We start from the raw sequence: 26,859 nt of genomic DNA, 5'->3' as shown, positions 1-26,859 counted from the left end.
CACTAACTTGCTATAACATGTCTGAACAGAACCTAGTTTGAGGCAGGAAGAAGGATATTATATCAGTTTGAAAACAGGCTGGGCATGCCTGGTGTGGTGGCTCACGCCTGTAATCCTAGCACTTTGGGAGGCTGAGGTGTGTGGATCACGAGGTCAGGAGTTTGAGACCAGCCTGGCCAATATGGTGAAACCTTGTCTCTACTAAAAATACAAAAATTAGCCAGGTGTGGTGGCGCGTGCCTGTAATCCCAGCTACTTGGGAGGCTAAGGCAGAAGAACTGCTTGAACCCATGAGGCAGAGGTTGCAGTGAGCCGAGATCGTACCACTGCACTCCAGCCTGGGCAACAGAGTGACACTCTGCCTCAAAAAGAAAAAAAAAAATTAAAAAATTAGCCAGGCATGGTGGTGCATACCTGTAGTCCCAGCTACTCAGGAGGCTGATATGGGAGGATCGCTTGAGCTAAGAAGGTCGAGGCTGCAGTGAGCCAAAATCTCAACACTGCACTCCAGCCTGGGTGACAGAGCTAGACCATGTCTCAAAAAAATCCAAAAAAAAAAAAAACAGAGGCCGGACACAGTAGCTCACTCCTGTAAATCCTAAAACTTTAGGAGGCTGAGGCGGGAGGATTACTTGAGGCCAGGAGTTCAAGACCAACCTGGCCAAGAAAGCAAGACCCTGTCTCAATTTATTTTAAATGAAAATATTAATTTTTTTAAAAAAGAAAATAAGCTGGGCACAGTGGCTCACTCCTATAATTGCTTTTGGGAGGCCAAGGCAGGAGGATTGCTTGAGCTCAGGAATTTGAGACCAGCCTGGGCAACATGACAAAATCCCATCTGTACCAAAAATACAAAAATTAGCCGGGTGTGGTGGCACGCCTGTAGTCTCAGCCACCTCGGAGGCTGAGGTGGGAGGATGGCTTGAGCCTGGAAGGCAGAGGCTGCAGTGAGCTGAGATTGCGCCACTGCACTCTAGCCTGGCAAAGGGGCAAATCCCTGTCTCAAAAACAAACAAATAAACAAACAAACAAACAAACAAAAAACCTGTAAAAGGCACCCAATTTTCTTCAGTTAATAGTATAAAAAAGACTGCGTTGATATGGTTAAGTTCCCAGGACCCTCAGTTCCTTAAGGATGGACTACATGGCTGGTATCATTGCTTACAAGACTGTTGACCTTGATGAAGCTTATATTGAGAAATAAAGTTTATACTTTTAATTTTTATCTTCTAATTCCATTTTTCCACAAAACTTTTTGAAGTCCCTTCATATAAATCAGTGAGTTTTGAGAAATGCCCAAATGTGTACATGGATTCTTTTTTTTTTTTTTTTTTTGAGAGAGGGTTTCACTCTGTCATCCAGGTTGGAGTGCAGTGGCACAATCATGGCTTATTGCAGCCTTGACCTCCCAGGCTCAAGTGATCCTCCCACCTCAGCCTCCTGAGTAGCTGGGACTATAGGTGTATGCCACCATACCTGGCTAATTTTTGTTTATTGTGTAGAGACAGTGTTTCACCATGTTGCCCAGGCTGGTCTCAAATTCCTGAGCAAAAGCCATCCACCCACCTTGGCCTCCCAAAGTGCTATAGGCGTGAGCCACCGCACCCAGCCTACGTGGATTTTTTTTTTTTTTTTTTTTTTTGAGATAGAGTCTTGCTCTTTCGCCCAGCCTGGAATGCAGCGGCACGATCTTGGCTCACTGTAACCTCCGCCCCCTGGCTTCAAGTGATTCTTTTGCCTCAGCCCCCCCAAGTAGCTGGGATTACAGGTGCACACTACCATGCCTGGCTAATTTTTGTATTTTTAGTAGAGACGGAGTTTCTCCATGTTGAACAGGCTGGTGTCGAACTCCTGACCTCAGGTGATCCACGCACCTTGGCCTCCCAAAGTGCTGGGATTACAGTCGTGAGTCACTGCGCCAGCCATGGATTTTTTGGTTAACTTTTTTTTTTTCCCCTCAAGCATCTGAGTTAATCCAGAATTATAGTGGGATCCTAGAAACTAGTCATAACATTAAAAAAAAAAAAAGTAATTTAAGATTCGGTAGAGAGCTGGTAAAATTATGTGAAACACAATGAACTGAAATTACCACATGACACTGGAAATCAAAGGAGGGGACATTCTGCAGTATTTCCAGCTACTAAGTGATGGCAACTTAACACTCGCTGTATGGTTCTCTTTAGTGTGCAGCCTGTGTTTTATTTTCGTGAACACTAACCAATGCTGATGAATGCCAATCCAAAAACCACTTCCAACTTTCTTCTCCCTTGTCCACCTCCTACGAGGAGTGGAAAAAGCTAAAATTCTATTTTGCAACCAGTCTGTGTGACCCAATCCTGGTCTATGAGACACGTGGGGGTTTCTGTGGCAAGGAAGATTCTGGAAAATATTTCTCCCTGATTTAAAGGAGAGAGAGACACATGAGAAGGGCCCTTTCACACCTCCCTCCCTTCTTGGTAGCACCCTCCTCTGGGTGCTATCATGTGAGGATGTGATGCCTGGAGAGGTGGCAGCCCCCTTGAGATCAGATAAACCCCCAGCCTGAAGCTCAAAGATGACATATGTAGGAAGGTAAGAATGGAAAGATGAAAGGAGCTCCAATCCTTGTAGGCACTGTTGAGCTGCCAATCCAACCCTGAGGATCACCCATTTTAGACTTAAGAAACAGAAGTCCTTAGGTGTAAGCCACTGCTCATTTTATACTAACTGCAGTTGAGAGCATCATGGGATACAAATGTCAACAAAATACATGTAAGTGTTTTCATGGGGTCACTGTGTTGATTCTCCAGGCCTCCATCTTTTCCTCACGAAGTCTATAGTCTATTCAAATTTTTTTTTTTTTTTTTTTTGAGACAGTCTCACACTATTGCCCGGGCTGGAGTACAATGGCATAATCGGCTCACTGCAACCTCCACCTCCCAGGTTCAAGCGATTCTCCTGCCTCAGCCTCCTGAGTAGCTGGGATTACAGACACCCACCACCATGCCTGGCTTATTTTTTATATTTTTTTGGTAGAGACAGGGTTTCACTATGTTGGCCAGGCTGGTCTTGAACTCCTGACCATGTGATCTGCCCACCTAGACCTCCCAAAGTGCTGGGATTACAGGCGTGAGCCACTGCACCTCACACAGATTATTGAGGTTAGAGAGCGACACTGCCTATTACGCGCCCCTCAGAAGGCTGTGAGGTTCATGCACTCCATAAAATACTATACAAATGTGAACGACAAATAGTAACAAAATACTTCTGTGTTAGGAAACGACACTGACTTTCATGCCACAGGGGACAAGGTGCTATGAAGCAACTGTCTTTTCCCCTGGGGGAATGAATGAGCCTGTTGAGCCTGAGGTGGCGGAGTAGGAAGTATTTTTAAAACCTTTGTTGTAAGACATTAACTGCAAACATGCCACACTAAGCTGAAACTGGGAGTGCCGCTTCCTGGCTTTAACATTAAGCTGACCTGAACCTTCAGATCATGGAAACTAATCAGAGTTTACCGAAACATAGAGTATGTGAAAAAAATAAATAAATTACTTTAAACTGAAAGGGCAAGTTGGGACCTTATAAAACACCTACATGTTTCAACTACTCCTTGGAGAAGGTGTTGCTTAAAAATACTTATCTGCATATTTGTGATATGTAAACAAAGACCAAAATTTCACTGATCTTTACTGAAGGATGCTGATGCTTACACCTTGGTGGCTGGCAGTGGCCACCCCAGCCGCTCTTCAGTGTCCCGAAGGCCACCTGCTTTGGGTCCTTGGCAAGAACCTCCTACGGAAGCTCCCGAATTAAGGTGGAGACAAGATGGGCAGCAGAACAACTGGTGAAGTTCTGCTGTGGAATGCCAGAGAGAAAGCTGTTTCTAGAAAATGCCTTTAAGACAATTTTCTTAAAGAAATCAGCCAGGCATGGTGGCTCATGCCTGTAATCCCAGCACTTTGGGAGGCCTGGAGGTGAGATCACCTGAGGTCAGGAGTTTGAGACCAGCCTGGCCAACATGGTGAAACCCCTGTCTTTACTAAAAATACAAAAAAATTAGTTGGTCGTGGTGGCGGGCACTTGTAATCCCAGCTACTCAGGGGGCAGAGGTGGGAGAATCACTTAAATGCAGGAGGCGGAGGTTGCAGTCAAGCCATTCTACTCCAGCCTGGGTGACAGAGCGAGACTCTGTTTCAAAAGAAAAGAAAAAGAAATCATGGCTCTGAGTGGTGGCTCCTGCCTATAATCCCAGCACTTTAGGAGGCGGAGGTGGGTGGATGACTTGAGGTCAGGAGTTCATGACCAGTCTGGCCAAAATGGTGAAACCCCGTCTCTACTAAAAATACAAAAATTAGCTGGGTGTGGTGGCAGGCGCCTGTAATCCCAGCTACTTGGGAGACTGAGGCAGGAGAATTGCTTGAACCTGGGAGGCAGAGGTTACAGTGAGCTGGGATCGCAACACCTTACTCCAGCCTGGGCAATAAGAGCAAAAAATTCCATCTCAAAAAAAAGAAAGAAAAAGCAATAAAAAACTCAAGGCAAAGAAAAGGTTTTCAGTTTGTTCCCCTAACATTGATGTGAAATGGGGATCTAGGGGAGATGTGGAAGGATGACTAAAATCTAACACATTGCCCACCATTTTTGAACTTGAAGGTTGAGTTTGGAAATCATTTACCGCCTTTGCCTACCTGATCTGCTGGTTGCCTTCGTGAAACTTTGCAGTTCCCCCTCAAGTCTAGTTTGACTCTAACTTTGGTACAAGATTTCTGGTTGGAGAAAATGAGATGTACCTGAAATTAATTTCCAGGCTACCATTCATTCACTCACTTTAGATGCAGGGTTTTGCTTTGTGGTCCAGGCTAGTCTCGAACTCCTGGCCTCAAGTGATCTCCTGCCTTGGCCTCCCAAAGAGCTGGGATTACAGATGTGATCACCGATGTGAGCCACCTGTGTTTCATTTACCCTCTTTTCCCAGGTGTTCCTTTCCTCTCCTCCTGAGCAGGTATTCATTACACTGAAGATCAACCCGCACAGGCTGACCCAAGAAGAGCTCAATTTTTTGGAAGTGGGGAATTTGCTCAACAGGCCCTCAGGGAAGGTTAAGTATGCATCCCTCTGAGGACCCTTCTGCTTCCTGTGACCCCAGCTGCTTGCTTTAGATACTTCCTTCCCAAGCTTTTTCGGGGTGGAGCTCGCTACTCATTAAACTGTAAGGGGATGTACTCGGTGTTTCCTGCAGACACACAGACTCTCTGTGCTTGAAGAAGTAGGTCTGGGAGGATTATGGCCTCCAGAGAAAAAGCGAAGGTAAGAGGTGCAGAGGGGAGATCTCACAATGGCATTTTTTTGGTCCTTCCTGACCCAACATAAGCCAAAAAAGGATATTCTTGGCCAGGCGCGGTGGCTCACGCCTGTAATTCCAGCACTTTGGGAGGCCGAGACGGGCAGATCACGAGGTCAGGAGATCAAGACCATCCTGGCTAACACAGTGAAACCCTGTCTCTACTAAAAATACAAAAAAATAGCCAGGCGAGGTAGCATGTGCCTGTAGTCCCAGCTACTTGGGAGGCTGAGGCAGGAGAATGGCGTGAACCCAGGAAGTGGAGCTTACAGTGAGCCGAGATCGCGCCACTGTACTCCAGCCTGGGCAACAGAGCGAGACTCTGTCTCAAAAAGAAAAAAAAAGACATTCCTTTTTGTTTTGCTCAAGCTAGCCTGATTAGGATATCCATGAATCCTTATAGCTATTTTTATTTTATTTTGAGACAGGGTCTGGCTCTGTCACCCAGGCTAGAGTGCACAACCACAGCTCACTGCAGCCTCTACCACCTGGGCTCAAGCCATCCTCCCACCTCAGCCTCCTGAGTAGCTGGGACTACAGGTGTGCCACCACATCCAGCTAATTTTTCTGTTTAATGTAGAGACAGGGTTTCACCATGTTGGCCAGGCTGGTCTTGAACTCCAGGGCTCAAGTGACCCACCCGCCTTGGCCTCCCATACTACTGGGATTACAGACACGGCCAACCGTGCCCGGCCAGGTGTTTTTAAAAATTGTGTATTTCTCAGCCAGATGCGGTGGCTCATGCCTGTAGTAGCAGCACTTGGGAGGATGAGGCAGGAGGATGGCTTCAGCTTAGAAGTTTGAGACCAGCCTGGGCAAGATAGTGAGACACCATCTCTACAAAGAAGAGAAGAAAATTGGCTGGGTGTGGTGGCGCATGCCCATGGTCCCAGCTGCTCGGGTCCCAGGCTGAGGTGGGAGGATTGCTTGAGCCTGGGAGGTCGAGGCTGCCATGAGCAGTGACTGCACCACTGCACTCCATCCAGCCTAGGCAATGGAGTAGTATCTCATCTCAAAAAAAAAAAAGAAAAAATTGTCTATTTCTAAAAAGCTGTGTTTAAACCTCGTCATTTCCCCTCAAACAAGTAGCTTGTATAAAACTACTCATAACATGAACATGCTAAAGAAATTATTTTGAATGATGAAAATTTATTTTGTACATTATATTAAAATTTATTTTCTATGTATACCCAAATTTTCAAGTATTAGATTTACTTATACAATTGGCTGGAATTAACAGTTGCAATACAGTTATTCTAGCTTTTCATATTCAATTTGAATGATCAGGAAAGTGTATGAGTCACACAGAATTAAATATTTTAGATAGTAAGAATCTTACACTTTATTAGATAATAAAACATAATTAAATATCTGCTTAAGTAACAAAACAGTTAAGAAACTGTTTGGGTTATAAGCGAAGGAATGTAAGTGTAAAATGTGTAGAAAGATAAGTATTTTCCAAATAAAATTCTAATAAAAGGCTAAACATTTTCAAATATTTTACATACATGAAGAATAAATTATTTCAGGTTAACATGTTTTTGCCTTAGTGCCAAAAAAGCCACAACCAATTTGATGAACTTAAAGTTTTCTAGACATGAATTCTATTATAACATCTCTGTATTTGTTTAGAATTTTGCAAAATTCTTAGATCACATGTTAAGGTGGGGGAAGATAATTGCTTGCCAATACTGACATGGTTAATTAACAGACAGGCTTGAAAGGAGGAGGCTAGAAAAGAAGAGGGAAGATTATGTCACTAAGCATAGCTACAAAGGGAAAAGCCACATGGAAGCGGAGACAAAGGCTATCCCGGCACACAGAGGCATGTTTGCTGTGGCTCAGGCTTTCTGTTTTTCAAGTGTTCAGAGACGAATTCCAGCAAGACTTCTGGTTTGAGTCAAGCCTTTCAACTGAGCTGCTTGGCATACTGAACGGAAAAAGCGAGTACATTCAGATTTAGTTTTGCTAGATATTAAGCTAGAAAACTGGATGACAGTAAAACCAACACAGAAACAAAAAGTTGTGTTTCCAGTAAAGAACCGTGCACACAAGCAGGTTTTGCTTATTAATGCAGGAAAGCATGGAAATCGGAGTTCAGACTCTTTAGAAAAGATAAAAGGCAGGGGAGGGGAGAGAATAAAAGGGGGAATGCAGAGGAGCCCTCTAAGAATGACGAGTGATTCGTTCAGGAGAGGGAAATACAGACATTCTGTCCACATGAGGTGCTGCTTCAGGCACTGGACGTCGTTCCCTCCACCTGCACCTAGAAGGATATGTGTTCCGGATCTCGCTATGATTAGTTCCCGCTGTGCTAGACATAGGTTGCTAGCTAGAAGTTTTGCCAGCCATCTTCCCTCTTCCTGGTGCTAATGCCTAATTTCCTAAAGTAATTCCTGAATCCTTATAAGCCAGGGTAGCTCAGGAGGTTCTATTTACTTATTTATTTCTTTATTTTGAGACAGAGTCTTACTCTGTCGCCCAGGCAGATCTCATCTGCGTGCGAGTCTCATTGCAGTGAGCGTTGCAGTGGTGCAATCTCGGCTCACTGCAACCTCTGCCTCCTGGGTTCATGCGATTCTCCTGCCTCAGCCTCCCAAGAAGCTGGGATTACAGGTGTGTGCCACCACGCCTGGCTAATTTTTGTATTTTTAGAAGAGAGAGAGTTTCATCATGTTGGCCAGGCTGGTCTCCGACTCCTGTCCTCAGGTGATCTGCCTCCCTTGGCCTCGCAAAGTGCTGGGATTATAAGCATGAGCCACCGCGCCCAGGCTCAGGAAGTTTTAATATTACGTCTAGTCGGCTCACAGATGCTTGGGCCAGAAGTGGGAAGGGTACCCTTGTATGTTGGGCTCAAATGGTTTTCAAATAGAATACATTTGACCAAATAAAGCGAAAACAGTCCTGAACCCTCCGCACTCCAGATATGCATGCAATCCACACCATCAAAAGAAGAGTTCACTGTTCCCAAGGCCAAAAAGCGGCTACGCTGTACTGCAGAGAACTCTACAGGAAAATCGAACACCCAAATTAGGTGCCAGAATGATGCAGCCCGCTATCACGAGGAAGAATGACATGTGAGAAAACTTTTAGCAGATGCAAAAATGTCACCCCACCATATGTTATTTTAAAAATGTTTTATCAGGAGACAAGGACACTTCAGTTTTTAACCTACACAAGGTTAGGTAATGTTTACCTTGATACATAATTGCATATGGCCCTTTATGCCACTCACCTAGGCCTTTGATAATGAGGGCAATTGCTAAGTGTGCAGTCTCTTCTGGGGACTTTTCTCTGAAAGGGGGACAATATATTGATAACGTATTTTACTGATCAGTTAAGAATGTTTTATCTACTTGGAAAAGACTTATAATGTTTCGCTTTGAAACTGCTATTTTCTTGCAAAAGTACTTGATTTTCATATCATATGGAGCTCAGAATCTTTGGACTACACAAACATTCTCTAAAAGGGCAATGATTTATATTTTCCAAAGTTTAGACATGACATCCAAAGGACAAAAGGTAACTACTTTTTTACCAATGTGACTGGAACAGTGACGAGTAATGTATTCACCAAACTAATCAAAAAATCTGCCTGTGGCTCCTCCACTGTACCTGTGTGCATATGTGTGTATGCAGAGAAAGGCAGAAAAGGTTCTATCAATGTCATTGTCTCCAAAATGCTTATTCTTGCCCATGTGCCAGTAATTTGAATACGATGAGAATGGGCCAGGGGCAGTGGCTCATGCCTGTGATCCTAGCACTTTGGGAGGCCAAGGCAGGCGAATCACGAGGTCAGGAGTTAGAGACCAGCCTGGCCAACATGGTGAAACCACGTCTCTACTAAAAATACAAAAATTAGCCAGGCATGGTGGTGGGCACCTATAATCCCAGCTACTCAGGAGGCTGAGGCAGGAGAATCGCTTGAACCCGGGAAGCGGAGGTCGTAGTGAGCAGAGATCACACCAGTGCACTCCAGCCCTGCGACAAGTGCGAGACTCCGTCTCAAAAAAAAAAAAAAGAGAATGTGCTTTTCCAGAATAACCCCAGCTGTATCTAGAATTTGTTTTCAATATAAAGGTAAGGTAGGTATGAGAATGTTTTTAACACCAGAATTAGTCAATCTAGATTAGGATGCTGTGTGGCATGACCATTCTCAAATTTTGAAAGCCTGAGCTGGTTGTGGGCAGGGGGATATTCATTAATGACGTAAATTTCATTTATGAAATATGTATCCATCATCTAGGTATCTTACACATGGAGAGCTGAGGGCATCCCTTGTATAAAAAGTAAATGAAGACCAGAAGGAAGCAGACTTTGTCCTGCAAACTGAAGCAGAGTTCCGTGCTAAGAATCAGCAGGTTTTCTAGAGAGGTAATAACACCAGTGCAGTATTATTGTAGTTCGCAGACCATGAAGGAAAGAGGGAGGGAGGAGGGAAAATCTTGCATTATAAGAGGTAAAAGAGTCCCCATTACAATTGCAATGCTTCATTAGACAGCTGATTTTTCTGGCTGGAAGGCACATTAAAAATAACCCTAACAATAACTTACCAAGACAATGGAAATCAAAAGAAAAGAAGGTAGAGGTACAGCTGTCTTATTAACATAACAACCACCTACAGCTGAAACAATACTCTGGTACAGGGACTACCTCATATTAGAGACTGGGTATTTAGATAAAGAGGATCTGGTGCTCTTGGTTTAGCTTCAGTGATTTTCCAGCACTTATTAAAGCCACTGTACCCTGAACATGGAGACCCTCAAATCCTCTATATGCCAAAGATTTAAGTTGTAGAGAATTACACCAATGTTTGCTGTTGGTGTGAACCACAGGCAAGACCAAGCTCCCTGGTCTGGCTGAGTGGAGTCTTCCATGCACTGTGCGCCGCTCAGTTAGAAAGTCAACTAAGCGGAAAGGAGATGAGGAATGGCTATGGAATACCTGACTACTTTATCTTGGTTAAGTGTCCATAATTCACTGTAGCCTCCACCTCCCGGGCTCAAGTGATTCTCCTGCCTTAGCCTCCCAAGTAGCTGGGATTACAGGCATGCGCCACCACACCCAGCTAATTTTTGTATTTTTAGTAGTGATGGGGTTTCACCATGTTGGCCAGGCTGGTCTCGAACTCCTGACCTCAGGTGATCCATCCACCTCGGCCTCCCAAAGTGCTGGGATTACAGGCGTAAGCCATCGTGCCTGGCCAACAATCTGGTATTCTTAAGGCAAAACAGTAGAAATCTCTTTAAATAGACACTTTATTAGATCCACAGGCGATAAAATCCCAGAGCTACTGTTAGGCATGTAAATATAGACCCTGTAAGAAAAAAACAATTGAGAGTACTATTAGTTCTATTAAGTTACTTGAGGGAACGTCTTTTTTTTAAGAAAACACACACTTATTCACTTATTTACCAAGAAAACCTAGAAACTTAGATTGCTCACTGATGTGCCATATTCCGTGAAACACCTGCCTACTGAAAAAACAAATCCCATACCCCTTATTTTATTTTCTTGTTTTAGAGACGCGGTCTCATCTGGCACCCAGGTGGTGTGTACCATGAAATGGTGTGATTACAGCTCACTGCGCCTCAAACTCCTGGGCTCAAGCGATCCTCCTGCCTCAGCCTCCCAAGAAGCTGAAGCTACAGGCGGATGACACCATGCCTGGCTAAATTGTTTTGTAGAGACTAGGTCTCACTGTGTTGCCTAGGCTAAGAAAATTTTTCAATAAACGTTTTGAATCACAAAAATTCTGTGGTCACAAGGTCTACGTATATGCACTATATAGACAGGGACACACAATTTAATATAAAGAACAACACTTCACTGTTAAATACTGCTGTGACCTTAAAATATTTCATTAATTCAAGATGCTAAATCTGACTTGAAATAATGGTTAATTTGGGTACAGGGGTGGTACATGAATGTTCATTCTCTCTTTTGGATCAAAAAATCTCGAAAGTAAAGTAACTCCTTAAAAGGAGTGTCGCCAATTGAAGCAGAAAGATTACAACTGAAACACCTTCCATTTTATCCATAAAATATTTCCTGTCTTGAATCTCATTAAAATCCCTAATAACTATACTTCGATTACAGTATCTTATCAAATTTCCAATTCTATCAATTATAAAGTACACAATTATTTACTTCTAAGAAAGAAAAAGTGCCAATTAAAGTATGATACTTCATCTATTGGAAACTGTAAGATGCTTTCCGATTCCAGAGATGTTAAAATATTTCAGAAAGTGTTGGAATCAATGAAACACAGTATCTGTCAATGACTTATTTTATAAATTTATTTTTTTTTCCGGTTGATTTAAATAGATATAAAATAGCTTACCTGCTAAATATTTAATATTATCAAGCTTGTGTGACTCAAGCATGGTTTTGAGGCCAGCAACCTCAGTTTCGATCTTCCTATCTGTCTGGGTAAGGGCCCGATCTTGCTGGGCATGCTTTTAAAATGAAGAGAGTCACAGCGTTAGACCACAGCATGTCCCCTCTGTTCACCATCCTATAGCTCATTCCCAATGGGGCGTAGTCACAGGGAAACCTGGGTAAGACTACGGAGGCCTGGGCTTTAGTCTCAGTGCGAAAATCCTAATGCTACGCTGCATTCGTCAGGACCCTTAACCTCTCTAGGCCTTAGTTTTCTTTTATTTGAAAAAATGAAAACAGAACAAAATGAAACAACCAAACCAGTGGCCCTGCCTTTACCTGGACTGTTTAGAGAATCAAATGCGATAATCTATGTGAAAAAGCATTTGTAAGCTCTAGGTTGCTATATAAATGATGTGGCATTATGAGGCCAGTCTGTTCTCAAAGGCAACAGCTACGGCTCATCCTTCTAAATCCTCCTTAGTCAAAGATATACAGTAAACTCAAAAATGTTTTCAAGAAATGGAGTCTTAGCTAATGTAAAAGTGGCAGTGCTTGTCTTGAGCTATTTCTAGTCATATTTTTAAAAAACTTTCTTCTTCCATGTTCAAATATCAAGTGTTTCATTGCTATGAGGCTTGGTTACCCAGGGCCAATTTGTGTCCTTCCCCAAATACAATACAGTTAAACTGGATACATAATCAACCCTCAAAGGCAGTGGGTTTGGCCGACCTTATAGGGGGTTGTATAACCGCATTAATGCATAAAAACCGTGGGAATACTTCACTGAAATTCCTAGAGCAACGGAATCTACCAATTCAGGCAGAGAAAGAAAGAAATAAATGCCTGGATGATTAGAAAATTATGCCAGAGAAATATCCCAGGATTCTGGAATTCTCTCATGAAAGCCTCTTGGGTGTTTCAGAGGCCCCAGGTTCCATACAGTATGGAAAAGGAGTAACATATGCTATAAATTAAAAATAGAATAAGACTTCTCCATTCCTCACTATTCTTCAATTAGTGAGATTTAAACTTCCTTAGTAAAACTTTCGTTCAGAAAAACAAACTTTCAAGCAGGGTGTGGTGGTGCGCACCTGTGGTCCCAGCTACTCTAGAGGCTGAGGTGAAGGAGGGTGCAGTGGAGCTGAGACTGCACCACTGCACTCCAGCCTGGGTGACAGAGCGAGACCCCATCTCAAAAAAAAAAAAAGAAGAAAAGAAAAGGAAACTTTCATTAAGAAAGTTAAATCTTTCATAGGATAACTATCTTCCATTAAGATAACCAAATATTTTGTGAAGTGCAAAAAAATCCTGTGGCATTCCACTTCTGCATATATACCCAAAAGAACTGAAAGCAGGGGTCCCAACAGACATCTGTGCACCCATGCCCACTGCAGCACTATTCACAAAAGTCAACAGGTGGAAGCAACACAAGTGCCCTTGACAGATGAATAAAGAAAATGTGGTATATACATATAATGGAATACTAATCAGCATTAAAAACGAAGAAAGTCCTGTCATTGCAACAACATGGATGAACCTTCAGGACATTGTGTTAAGTGAAATAAGCCAGCCACAAAAAGACAAACACTATGGTTCTATTTATATAAGGTATGTAGAATAGTCAAATCCATAGACAGTAGAAAGGAGGTTGCCAGGGGTTGGAAAAGGGAATGCATAAAGGGTGCAGAGTTTCAGTTTTGCAAAATAAACAGTTCTGTGATAGACAGTGGTGATGGTTGCCCCAAAATGTGAACGTACTTAATACCACTGAACTGTACACTTAAAAATGGTTAAGATCATAATTTTTATGTTGTATTTTAGCACAATGTAAAAAATTCCCATGACAGTAAACCTGCACATAAGTTCCTATTATCATTACAAACAACCATGCATGGGATGAAGCAAAGATGAATACGATGATAAAGAAAAAATCAAAGTCTCATTTCTTACCAATGCCACTATTTCTGTTCGCAATTCCAGCAGCTTCTTTTCGTTCAATGAATACTGAAATAAACACGTAACATGGGTCAGATTCTGATCTACTCCTCTCTCTTCTCCTTCTCTGGTGCCTTAAATATTCTGGTCTCAGTAACTCCTAGAATATGTAACACCAGAAAGTCAACTCTGGGATGAAGTAGCCTACCTGCCTCTTTATATCTGTTATTTGAAGTTTCTTTTTGTTTTTTTTTTTTTTTCATAGAGATGGGGTTTTGCCATATTGCCCAGGCTGGTCTCAAACTTCCAAGCTTGAGTAATCTGCCCACCTTGGCCTCCCAAGGTGCTGGGATTATAGGCATGATCTACCATGCTGGCTAAAGTTTCTTATGTATACTTACTCATTCCTCCAATATCTGGATTTCCTTAGTCATCTATCACTTCTCCCTGCATCTTTCCTGTGACGGCTTTCGGTCCCTCCCACTGTTGCAGCAGCACTCTCTGGGGACCAATTTCCACGGATGCTGAGTCATATGGTTTTTAGTTTTGAGAGGGTTGAAAATAGAGACTCAACTCAATTTAGGAGCTATCCCATCATAACTAGTAGCAAAACAAGTCACTACTTGAGTCTCAACACAAGACAGGAAAAGTATGAAGTTGGGGAAAAAACAGCGGCAAGGATTATTATTCTATGACAAAGACATTGTGCTGTGATTATAAAACACAATGTAAATACATTAATACACTAACTCACCACATGTTGGGGTTTTTTTGTTTGTTTTTTTGTTTTGAGATGGAGTCTCACTCTATTGCCCAGGCTGGGGTGCAGCGGCTTGATCTCGGCTCCCTGCAACCTCTGCCTCCCGGGTTCAAGCAATTCTGCCTTAGCCTCCTGCACATGTTGGTTTTAATAACAATAAAAAAACCCACTTGGGCATAGTCATAATTCAGTGTTACTAAAGGAACTAATTCTACCCAGAGTTAAAGTATCTCACCTTTGGTTATTAATGTCAGTGAAAAGATTTACTGCAGTTTTGGAGACAATAAGATTGAAATCAGACTTACCTCCTTAGGAGTGGGCAACAGGATTTAATTGAGCAAATGACAATGAGTAATTTAAATTAAGACTTTTAAGACCTACATTAACCTTGTTATACAGAGAAAAAGTTAATGCTTTGAAATATATATAAACTTTCTAGCTGTAAAATGTTCTCCTGGGACTACTGAGAACTTAGAAGTAAAAAAAAGATAAGAGAGAGAGAGAGAAAAACAAAACCAAACACAAAACCCCCAAACCCTAAGGCGAGGAGTAGGTTGTAAAACCAAGAACAAGGCTCTTTAAACCTCAGGGTTTCAGACCAGGAGAGCCCTATGCATCAGATCACCACTAGAGGGCGGCGTGGAACAAGATTTTGTGCATCACTAAACCTGTCTTCATTAACTCAACATCGACTCACACAAAAGCAAAGCCTAAATCTTGACGCTGCCATGGTTTTAAAAATAACATCTACGTAGCTATATATCCCCATGCGCAAAAACTTTATATGCCATACTGCTTTTGGAACTGGCTGTAAATATCATAGTTAATTTTCAATTTAATATTTAACATTATAACTTTACCAAAAGAATGAGAGCCAAAAAACTCATCTTCACCAATGCATGTAACAAACACACTAGCTTTATAATTTACTACTACTTTGTGCTTCAGAGTAATCTAAGTTTTTGATTACCAAGAACAACCTCCCAGTTAGGGTACTAAATCACATAAATTCACTGGCTTGATGGGAGCTAAGCTATGAGGATGCAAAGGCAAAAGGATGATACAGCGGACTTTGAGGACTGGGGGGAAAGGGTGGGAGGTGGGTGAGGGGCAAAAGACTACACACTGGGTACAGCGTACAATGCTAGGGTGATGGGGCCACCAAAATCTCAGAAACCACCTCTAAATAACTTCTTCATGTAACCAAACACCACCTATTCCCCCAAAACCTATTGAAATTAAAATAATAATGAAACACTAAAAAAAGACTGTAAGAACAATTCATAGTCACAGTTACTGTTCAAATATACCACGAAGACACTTTTGTGTCATGTAGAAAAAGTTACTGTCATGATGGATAGGATTTAATTGAAACTCTGTGCATTGGTTGCTTCCTGGAGATTAAGGTCAGTATCGTCATTCCAGATAAAATAATTATATGTAAATTATATTTATCAGCATAGTTAACTAGTAAATTCAAGTAAAATAAAATCAGGTTAAGTATTTGGAGTGCTGTATTATCAAATCTGCAAAATATTGTAAGCTTTACTTTTCTTATAAGAACACTGAATGGATCCACTCTATATATCCAATAATTTAAAAATATGAGTATTTGAAAAATGAAATTTCTTTTTTTTTTTTTTTTGAGACAGGGTCTTGCTCTGTCACCCAGGCTGGAGTGCGGTGGTGTGATCTCGGCTCACTGCAATCTCTGCCTCCCGGGTTCGAATGATTCTTCTGCCTCAGTCTCCCGAGTAGCTGAGACTACAGGCAACTGCCATCAAGCCGGGCTAATTTTTGTATTTTTGGTAAAGACAGGGTTTCACCACGTTGGCCAGGCTGGCCTCGAACTCCTGACCTCAGGTGATCCACCCACCTCGGCCGCCCAAAGTGCTGGGATTACAGGTGTGAGCCACCATGGCCGGCAGAAATTTTTTCATTTTGGTTTAAAGACGAAAACTATAATTGTGAAAAAATTTTCTGGAAAATTTTTGTTTGCTGGATGATGTCACTAACTTAAAATGAGCAAAATCTAAATGTTACATGATTGAAAAATGTACATATGTATCAGCCTAGTTATGTTATTAAAATGACTCCACATAAAATTTTTAAAAAATTCACTGGCTTTCATCTACATTCATGCCCTGTATTTCCTGATGTCCTTGATGTCGTTTTTCTCAGGTTGGTTAGCTACATGCAGTCATTTTCCTACATCAAGTGAATTTGGTTTTTCTTGAGTACACAACCCATAAAGACAAAGATAATCAAAAGAGTTTCTCCTCTTCTGGACACCAGTGACATGCTATAGCCATTAACTATTTTAGTAATACTAGGTGATTTAATCTTTATGGGTGGAGACGTTGTTGTAAGACTAGAAAGACAGGTAACACAGCCTTAATAATTGTTTTGTATAATGAAGCTCGGATTAACTCTTGAAATCCAGTGGCAGTTCCAAAATACAAGTAGGTTACTTTTTTGAGTTGCAGTATTAGCTTCATTTATTATTACAGCACATTTTAATTAAAAGTAAATTGTCAAAAATGTGAAGACAACAAATAGCTGTGAGTACTCAGTTTCTGCATGTGTATTCAGTTTTGTGTTGGTGCAAGATGCTCTCTGTCCTGTTTCTCATTATGCGGAGAATAAAAAAGGCACCCGATGTTACCAAATTCAAATAAAGTCCGAGCAAAAAGACAGCTGAAGATTCAGACAGGGTTAAACATCACTAGAGGCAACCTGACACATATCTTTATTAAAACACCCTTAGGCCGGGCGCGGTGGCTCACTCCAGTAATCCCAGCACTTTGGGAGGACAAGGTGGGCAGATCACTTGAGGTTAGGAGTTTGAGACCAGCCTGGCCAACATGGTGAAACCCTGTCTCTACTGAAAATATAAGAACTAGCTGGGCGGGGTGGTGGTGGCGCCTGTAATCCCAGCTACTCAGGAGGCCGAGGCAGGAGAACTGCTTGAACCCAGGAGACAGAGGCTGCAGTGGGCTGACATGGTGCCACTGCACTCCAGCCTCGGCAACAGAGTAAGACTCCGTCTCAAAAACACCAAAAACAAAACAAAACAAAATACCCTCATGAACTTCTCACTGCATTTAAAATACAACATAGAATTTTTTTTTTTTGAGACTGAGTTTTGCTCTTGTTGCCCAGGCTAGAGAGCAGTGGCATGATCTCAGCTCACTGCAACCTCTGCTTCCTAGGTTCAAGAGATTCTCCTGCCTCAGCCTCCTGAGTAGATGGGATTACAGGTGCCCGCCACCATGCCCGGCTAATTTTTTGTATTTTTAGTAGAGACAGGGTTTCACCATGTTGGGCAGGCAGGCTGGTCTCGAACTCCTGACCTCAGGTAATCTGCCCATCTTGGCCTCCCAAAGTGCTGGGATTACAGGCGTGAGCCACCGCGCCCAGCCAGAAATGTTTTAATCTTGAATTCCAGTGTATAATTAATATTACTTAATATTAATAATTTACTATTATTCAAGCCTGAGATAATCAACTTAACTTTTCCAAGATCAAGACCTATGAAGATTTAAGTCAGTATTAAATAGATTAAGATTGCATTTAATTTCTTTATGAATGTCTATGTAACACATACGTATAATTTCTGAAACAAAGATTCAAATTGACTAATTTGACTAGGATTTTAATTTTAATGTTACTTTTGAAAGCATCAAATTTAAGTCTAAATCCAAAATGAATATAATGGAGAAAATACAGCCTAACACTGATAAACAGATATTTAACAGTACCTATGACATGTATATAAACTTAGGCTTAACCAAGCATTCCACTCCAAAAATAAATTAATTCATAATGTATTTTTAGTAAAGGAACGTACCAATTCTTTTACTCTGCTCTTTTCTAGGTTGAAGTCTAATTTGGTATCTGTTCGGACTTTGATCATTTCATCCTAAACAACAAAGAAGGACAAATCCAAAGTAAGAAACCCGAACTCTCTGAGGACGTGACAGCGGGACCACTGCCCCCACTGTCCCTATCCTAGGGGAGGCAGCCCAGGGAAGGACAGAGCCAGGGGCTTCCAGAGAAATGGACCTAGGTCTCCTGGCATCAGGGAACTCTGGCCAAGCCATATCTGAAGCCCATCCCAGGACTTCCCAGTTAGACACAAATAACCCCCTTCTATACTTATGCCAGTCTAGAGTGGGTTGTTGATGTCTTTTTTTTTTTTTTTTTGAGATGGAGTCTTGTTCTGTCATCCAGGCTGGAGTGCAATGGCGTGATCTCCACTCACTCCAACTTCTGCCTCCTGGGTTCAAGCAATTCTCCTGCATCAGCCTCCCAAGTAGCTGCGATTACAGGCGCATGCCACCACGCCCTGCTAATTTTTATATTTTTAGTAGAGATGGGGTTTCACCATGTTGGTCAGGCTGGTGTCGAACTCCTGACCTTGTGGTCCACCCACCTAGGCCTCCGAAAGTGCTGGATTACTGGCGTGAGCCTTCGCGCCCAGCCTGTTGCTGCTTTTAACCTCAAGACTCCTCATACAATCTCTGAATGGAACTTATGAATAAAGCTGATCTTAAACAACTTTGGAAAGCAAAGATGGACTCAAAGCAGCCAAATATTAAAATCTGGTTTACACAGAGCCTTTTCTCTGATACACATCAAAATCTTTTTTTTCTTTAACATCTATGTTTTTGCTATTTAAAAAAACATCAAATAGCTGGCACAGTAAGCATTTAAAAATCATGTGTGTTTCTCTAAAGACAGTCTAAGAGAATTTAAGGGTTCCTTCCATGCAGCTACTTTAGAAAAACTTTGACTTAAAAATGACTTAATTCCTCCTAGAACGCAATTTTTTTTTCTTTTCTTTTCTTTTTTTTTGAGACAGAGTTTTGTTCTTGTTGCCAAGGCTGGAGTGCAATGGCGCAATCTCGGCTCACTGCAACCTCCACTTCCCGGGTTCAAGTGATTCTCCTGCCTCAGTCTCCCAAGTAGCTGGGATTACAGGCGCCCGCCACCATGCCCAGCTAATTTTTGTATTTTTAGTAGAGACAGGGTTTCACTATGTTGACCAAGACCTCAGGTGATCCACCCGCCTTGGAACCCCAAAGTGCTGGGATTACAGGCATTAGCCACCGTGCCCAGCCACAATTTTCTTAATGAATATGGTTACACACAACAATAATTCATTCATTTGCTGTATTCTTAGCTAAATCTTCCAATGTGTACTTTTGAGGCATATTACACAAACATTTCACATAGAATTAAATTTCAAAAATATCCATTTCTAATATTATACTTATTAATAAGTTTATATAATTACAAACAAGCCAACAAACAGGAAAGTGAATCTTACCATTACTTGTTGTTTTAACTGATGTAGTTCGAGTTTTATTTTCTAAAAACACATTAAAAAAATAAGTCTTTAGAAAGAACAACATAAAATGCAGTAATCAACAAATATTACAATATGTATTTATGCACAAGTTCTTCAAGTTTTTCCTCCATTCAGAACACCGTATTGATTGCAGAATGGCATTACAACACATGTATCCTGAAAAAAGTTTGAATTCATATTGAAGGCTACGTAAAGTTAACTCAGTTGTGTTTGGCACACACATTTGCCTTCAGTGACTCTGCTTTATTTAGTATCTCCTTCAGTTTATCTTTTAACCAATTCGACCCTCAATTAACTGATTTCAAGGACAACCTAGAGAATCTGAAACTTTACCACTTTACTTTTTGCTAGATGGTTTCTTACAAGGCTAGGGTCAACAGGCAATAAATGGCCTTCCCTATGGGACTTTAAAAATGACTGAAAATAGGCTGGGCGCGGTGGCTCAAGCCTGTAATCCCAGCACTTTGGGAGGCCGAGACGGGCGGATCACGAGGTCAGGAGATCGAGACCATCCTGGCTAACACGGTGAAACCTCGTCTCTACTAAAAATACAAAAAAACTAGCCGGGCGAGGTGGCGGGCGCCTGTAGTCCCAGCTGCTTGGGAGGCTGAGGCAGGAGAATGGCGTAAACCCGGGAGGCGGAGCTTGCAGTGAGCTGAGATCTGGCCACTGCACTCCAGCCTGGGCGGCAGAGCCAGACTCCGTCTCAACAACAACAACAACAACAACAACAAAAAATGACTGAAAATAAAAGATGCAGCAAGAGCACTTATTTACATGCTGATCCCATATGCTGTATTTAAAGGAAAGCAAGAGATATTTTGCAGCAGCAATTATTCAAAATAACCAAAAACTGGAAATAATTCTAATTTACATTATAATAGAATGATGGGGCATATTCACATAAGACTACAGACAATGAAAAAAATGATCTCTTGCTACAGGATACACAGCATGATACCATCAAACGGTTCTAGAATAGGCGAAACTAGTCAATGGTGTTATCAGCCAGGACAGAGTTTCCTCTGCGGCAGGGGCAACTGAGAGGCATGAGAAGGACTTCTGGGACACTGGTCAAGTTTTACCTGCTCGATCTGACTGGAAGTACACACTGTTTGAAAATTCACTGAGATGTACACTTATGTGAGATGTTTTATGTGTATATATTTTATCTCAATGTCTTAATATAATCAACTTTCTAAGTGTGAGTGGCTGTTTTACCTCATTTTCTGCTCTGAGGGCTGAAAATTCACTCTTCTCCAAAATAATCATATCCTTTTTCACATTCGCAATCTGAGACATTATTTGCTGAAAAGTGATTTCCTAGGAAAAGAAAAACAAAACACATAATCTAGTCTACCCTAAAAAGTCCACTTCCTATCATCTCCACGTGCTATCTTCTCATTGAGAAACCAGGAGAATGTAGACACAAGAAGAGGTTCAGTAAAGTCATCCTTTATTCCAAAACGGGAAAAGGAAAAGGAAAAAAACCCCCACATATCTGGCCAGGCAAGGTGGCTCACACCTGTAATCCCAATACTTTGGGACGCCAAGGCAGGAGGATTGCTTGAGCCAAGGAGTTCAAGACCAGCCTAAGCAACATGGTGAAACCCATCTCTACAAAAAGTACAAAAATTAGCCAGTTGTAGCAGTGCACACCTGTAGTCCCAGCTACTTGGGAGGATTGTTTGAACCGAGGAGGTCAAGGCTGCAGTGAGCTGAGACTGCACCACTGCACTCCAGCCTGGGTGAAAGAGTGAGACCCTGTCTCAAAAAGAAAACACAAAACACACAAAAAAAGACAAAAACCACATATCTGGTTATCGTTACCAAGTGAATCACAGCTAAAAGGGTGGTGATCTGAAGACTTGAGAACATGATGCTACAATACTGTAATTCAGGCCATGTCTCCATTTATTAAAGTATATTTCACTGGAATAATTTTGAACAGTGAGCTTTCAAGCATAACAATTCTACAACCGTTGACTAAATAGCTCTGAGTAAGTATTTTTTATGCCACTGTAATCTTTTGCCTCTTCATCATGGTAAAAGTTACTATATACTTTTCAACTGGGTATTATCTAAAAAATTACATTCAAACATTACTACAAACAATACCCCATCCTCACAGTCCTAATGTGCTAAGCCACCCGACAAGGCTAACCTGCTGCATCTTGGTGACCATATCTTTGTAGACGACGTCCATGTTGGCTTCCAGGATCTTGACCAGTGCAGACACAATGATTTCTGCTTGTTGAGTAGCAAACCCTAAGCAAGCACACAGGCAAAAAAAATCATGCTCGGAGTTACAAAAGCCCACAGCAAATGCACACATTCATGTGAATGTCCGAATCCAGGAGCAGGGGTACAGCACAGTGTCGTAGGTGGCAGGGAGGAGGGCCGGGCCACAAACTACCACGTGCTGGTCACTCAGAGCAAGCACGAAACATAAGCTGGCTTCTCCAGGTACCGGTGGCTTTGCTGACTGATTTGTAAGTCCTTCCTAGCTATCAAAAGTCATGTTTTCAGAAACTATTTAATGACATAGACAATGCCGGCAAGTCAATGTCAAGCGAAAAAAGGCAAGACTCAAAATTACAGATGCAATTCTTGTTTTTATAATTTAACAAAGATTCATAGTAATTTTTGTTTTCTTCTTCATGTTTCTCTGCATTATGTAGATGTTCTATGGTGGACAATATTTCTTTAATTTTGTAATGTGTACTTTATTAAAAAATAATTTCCTTAAATAGGAAAGCTCAGCGGTTTTATGTCTAGCATAAGGCAGTCAAATCATTGACTATATAGTCATCTAGCTGTTGGCTAACTTAATGTTAAAAGACAAAATCCGTTCTTTCCTTTTTCCTGCACAATTCTCTTCAGTAACTAGTCTGGGGGACCCAAAGTGGAAAAATATGTTCTTTGGTAGTCAATATATGATACTGAATTGAATGATAGAGGATTCAATGCAGTACTTGTTTTTTTTGTTTTGGTTTTTTTTTTTTGAGACAGAGTTTTGCTCTTGTTGCCCAGGCTGGAGTGCAAAGGCATGATCTCAGCTCACAGCAACCTCCACCTGCCAGGTTCAAGACATTCTCCTGCCTCAGCCTCCAGAGTAGCTAGAATTACAGGCATGTGCCACCATGCCCAGCTAATTTTGTATTTTCATTAGAGATGAGGTTTCTCCATGTTGGTCAGGCTGTTCTCGAACTCCCGACCTCAGGTGATCCGCCCGCCTTGGCCTCCCAAAGTGCTGGGATTACAGGTGTCAGCCACCACGCCTGGCCAGTACTTGGTACTGTTTTTAAAAACGTTGGATAGTAACTCATATTTCACATAAATTCTAATTAAATGCTTAAAACTGAGTGCTTGGGAAACAGTTCTATTAAATGCTTCTAGCTATAAGAATTTCAGAAGAATCTATTGATTCCTGTAATTAATTGTGTATTAGAATAAAGTAGTACTTAATTAATGGAATTTGTTTGGATGAGATGAAGCATCGGACTATAATGAACAAAAAAACCAAAGACACAGATTTAAAGGAGAAGGAAAAAACCTCCAAAGACCTATTGCCATCACTTTCATCAAAATCCTTTAATTTTTCAACATGTGCGTTGTGCACATGTCTAGGAAAAAATAAAATAAAAGGTTACCCACCAAAATGTTAACATTGTTTAGCTCTGAATCTGTTTTCTTTTTTCTAGTCTGTCTTCCTAGTTTTTAAAAACTCAACCTAAACTTTTGTAAATTTTAAAGCTTTATTAAGAAGAGTTCACTGGCTGGGTGTGGTGGCTCATGCCTGTAATCCTAACACTTTGGGAGGCCAAGGCAGGAGGACCTTTGAGCCCAGGAGTTTAAAAAACCAGCATGGGCAACATAGTAAGATCCCATCTCCATTTTAATGTAAATAAAATTTAAAAATTTTTTTAATTTTTAAAAAAAGAGTTCATGTTTAAACATAATTAGTTTTGGCGGCTGGACACAGTGGTTCATGCCTGTAATCCCAGCACTTTGGAAGGCCAAGGAGGGTGGATCACTTGAGGTCAGGAGTTTGAGACCAGCCTGGCCTACATGGTGAAACCCCGTCTCTACTAAAAATACAGAAAAATTATGCAGGTGTGGTGGTGTAAGCTCGTAATCCCAGTAACTCAGGAGGACGAGGTGGGAGGATCGCTTGAAACCAGGAGGCGGGGGTTGCAGTAGGCAGGACTGCACCACTGCATGTCCAGCCTGGGCGAAAGAGTGAGACTCTGTCTCAAAAAAAAAGAAAAAGGAAAAGAAAAATAAAGGTAGAAAGAGAACTTATGTTGATTGTAAAACAAACTCTAAAGCCATATACTTTATAACCACTTGTGGGAGGAGAAAGGGATAAGAAAAAGTGGAAATCTGAAAACCTACTGAGTTATGAGGCAGAAATTAATTTTTTGTAGACACGAGGGAATAGGACAGAACCAGGGTCAGTGAGATCAGAGGCATATGAGAAATTCTGTTAATCTGAAGACACAGGTCTGGATAAAGAAAGGGTAGAATATCCCTTAAAAAGTCCTTCCTGGCCTCCTACTCAGCCAGTCATCTCAGACACCCGCCCCACTCATCCATGTTGGATTGAACAGCCCCTCCACACCACGTACTGCAGCGCGGTCCTCACACCACAGTCTTGAAAGATGCAATAATCATGGGTTAAGGTTTAAAATCAAGAAAACTAGGAAGACTTCTGCTTATCAATTTTTTTGTTTGTTTGTTTGTTTTGTTTTGGTACAGACAGGCTCTCACTATGTTACACAGACTGGCCTTGAACTCATGGGCTCAAGCGATCCTCCCGCCTCAGCCTCCTAAAGTGCTGAGATGACAGGCATGAGCCACCTCGCCTAGCCTTATCAGAGTAACTTTACATGCTCCCCTCTCACTTCTACTTTTCTCTTTTAAATTCTGAACTGAAAGAAGTTTTGGCGAAAAAAGCCTACTGTTTGACAGGAAAAGTTAAAATTACACAGCATATGACAGTTTTTCCAAAGTTCAGTCATGCATATTATCTTGTTTAATATTCAAAAAGATCTTTGGAATTCTTATTACACTCATACTACAGATGGGCAAATAGAAACAGAGAAGAGGAGAAAGGCTTCCTAAGCTATGCGACCAGAAGTCTGCAGAGTTAGGCTCGAGCCCAGAGCCGCTCTCTCCCACAAAGCACAGAATAATTCATTCCATCACTTTGTCTTAGGCATGTAAAGCACCTCTACAGAGAATAGCTTTTCTGACACAAACATGTATAACTGGACAAATAACTATACAATGAAGTAAAAACACAGGGAAATTTATTTCACAAGCATAATTTACACTATTTTGAAATTCTGAATTTTGAGAATGTGTCACCATATAGAGAATTATAATCAGTGTATTTGTCTAAATATGATTTAGTACGAGAATCTTCCCTACATTCTAAGTCTAAAGTGCATTTTCAATGAACGCCATATATACCAGAGCAATCTTTTACCTTAACAGCAATAAGGGAGAATGTTAGCCAGATTATTAAAAAGAAAAAAGAGGACCAGGCGCGGTGGCTCACGCCTGTAATCCCAGCACTTTGGGAGGCTGAGGTGGGTGGCTCACAAGGTCAGGAGTTCGAGACCAGGCTGGCCGACATGGTGAAACCCCAACTCTACTAAAAATACAAAAATCAGCTGGGCATGGAGGCACTTGCCTGTAATCCCAGCTACTCAGGAGACTGAGGCAGGAGAATCGCTTGAACCCAGGAGACAGAGGTTGCAGTGAGCCGAGATTGTGCCATTGCACTCCAGCCTAGGTGACATGGCAAGACTCCGTCTCAAAAAAAAAGGAGAAAAAAGAAAAAAGAACAGTAAATTGAAATTATCAAGAACTGCTACTTGACAACATTTCCATTTCACAGGATTTTAAAAAGCACACAAGATGCACAGTAATAAAACTATCACTTCTGTGCTTCAGACACTGTTGTCATAGGAATCATTCCTCAGCTTTGCTGACTTGTGTCTAAATTTTTACCTATAACACTGTACTTCCATGGTGATGTTACAGAAATACACTTCACTTTGACAAAGAGACAATGTATGAGAAAAGTCTCCAGTGTACTGATGAAACAAAAATGTCCTCAAGCAAAAAAAGAGTACTTAAAAAATGGAGATTAATTAAAAGATTACCCATAGGCTTGAAAGTCAAAGAGATATAAAAATCAGCCAGACGTGGTGGTATGTGCCTGTAGTCCCACCAACTCGGGAGGCTGAGGTGGGAGGATGACTTGAGCCTGGGAGGTAGGTTATAGTGGGCCAAGATTGCGCCACTGCAATCCAGCCTGGGTAACGGAGCCAGACCCTGTCTCTAAATAAATTAATTAATTAAATTAAATACAAATAAAAAATAAAAGTCAAAGAGAAGTATGAGAAACTAAATGAAACCATAAGAGAAGTCATAATTTAAAGTGTTTTTCTAAGGCACTAAATGACAAATGAGAGAGGATTACCATTGTCTTCCAGTAAGCACACTAAGGCATGAGTGTCAAAGTAGAGCCTCCTACTCCCAGAAGAGGTGAAATCTCTCCTTCTGCGCTCCAGCTGCAGGTGTCCGGCAGACAGGCTTAGCTCTAGGGTAGAAAGGACAGTAAGCTCAAAACAGACTTAACGCAAAACAGAAGCAACTCAGCATCCTGAGGAAATAAGGTATACCCCAAAGCCTACCTGGTATTTCATAACAGCTTCACTGAGATATACCATTCACCCAATTTCAAGCATACAATTCAACAGGTTTTGGCACAGAGTTGTGCAAGCATCCCACAATCAAATTTAGAATATTTTTTTTTACTCTCAAGACAAACTGTACCCCTTAGCTGTCACCTTCCAATTCCCCCAGCCCTTCTCCACTGCCCCCAACCATACCCAGGACAAGCACTGGTCTATTTGCTGTCTCTTCTGTTTATCTACTCTGGAGATGTCACAGAAACTGAATCATATAATATATATAGTCTTTTGTGACTGGCTTCTTAGCATGTTTTCAAGGGTCATCCATGTTGTAGCACGTCAGTACTTTCATTTCTTTGTATAGTTGAATACT

At 41.5% G+C, this 26,859-nt stretch overlaps 1 protein-coding gene across 15 annotated transcripts in view; it reads right to left on the bottom strand.

Moving 5' to 3' along the window:
* MCUR1 (mitochondrial calcium uniporter regulator 1) overlaps positions 1–26,859 on the bottom strand; it is a 44,147-nt gene that overhangs the window by 10,074 nt on the left and 7,214 nt on the right. Inside the window, exons 2-9 of one of the 15 annotated variants that reach the window (XR_003729128.2) lie at positions 26,273–26,392; positions 21,941–22,044; positions 20,998–21,099; positions 19,735–19,776; positions 18,253–18,324; positions 13,658–13,802; positions 11,667–11,781; positions 10,564–10,640 (exon numbers count right to left, since the gene is read on the bottom strand). Coding sequence is in view for 13 of the 15 variants with exons in the window: in XM_015135584.3 (XP_014991070.3) it covers positions 10,585–10,640; positions 11,667–11,781; positions 13,658–13,711; positions 18,253–18,324; positions 19,735–19,776; positions 20,998–21,099; positions 21,941–22,044; positions 26,273–26,392 (665 nt within the window). In the remaining 2 variants the exon portion in view is untranslated. Of the gene's footprint in view, positions 1–10,563; positions 10,641–11,666; positions 11,782–13,657; positions 13,803–18,252; positions 18,325–19,734; positions 19,777–20,997; positions 21,100–21,940; positions 22,045–26,272; positions 26,393–26,859 lie in introns of those variants that run through there. The other 14 variants (XM_015135584.3, XR_013416816.1, XM_078000940.1 and 11 more) reach the window with 14 other exon arrangements.

The sequence above is a fragment of the Macaca mulatta genome, chromosome 4, assembly GCF_049350105.2.
Source record: "Macaca mulatta isolate MMU2019108-1 chromosome 4, T2T-MMU8v2.0, whole genome shotgun sequence".
Lineage (NCBI taxonomy): Eukaryota > Metazoa > Chordata > Mammalia > Primates > Cercopithecidae > Macaca > Macaca mulatta.
The sequence above is the reverse complement of the archived record's forward strand: the minus strand, read 5'-3'. Positions and strand labels throughout refer to the sequence as shown.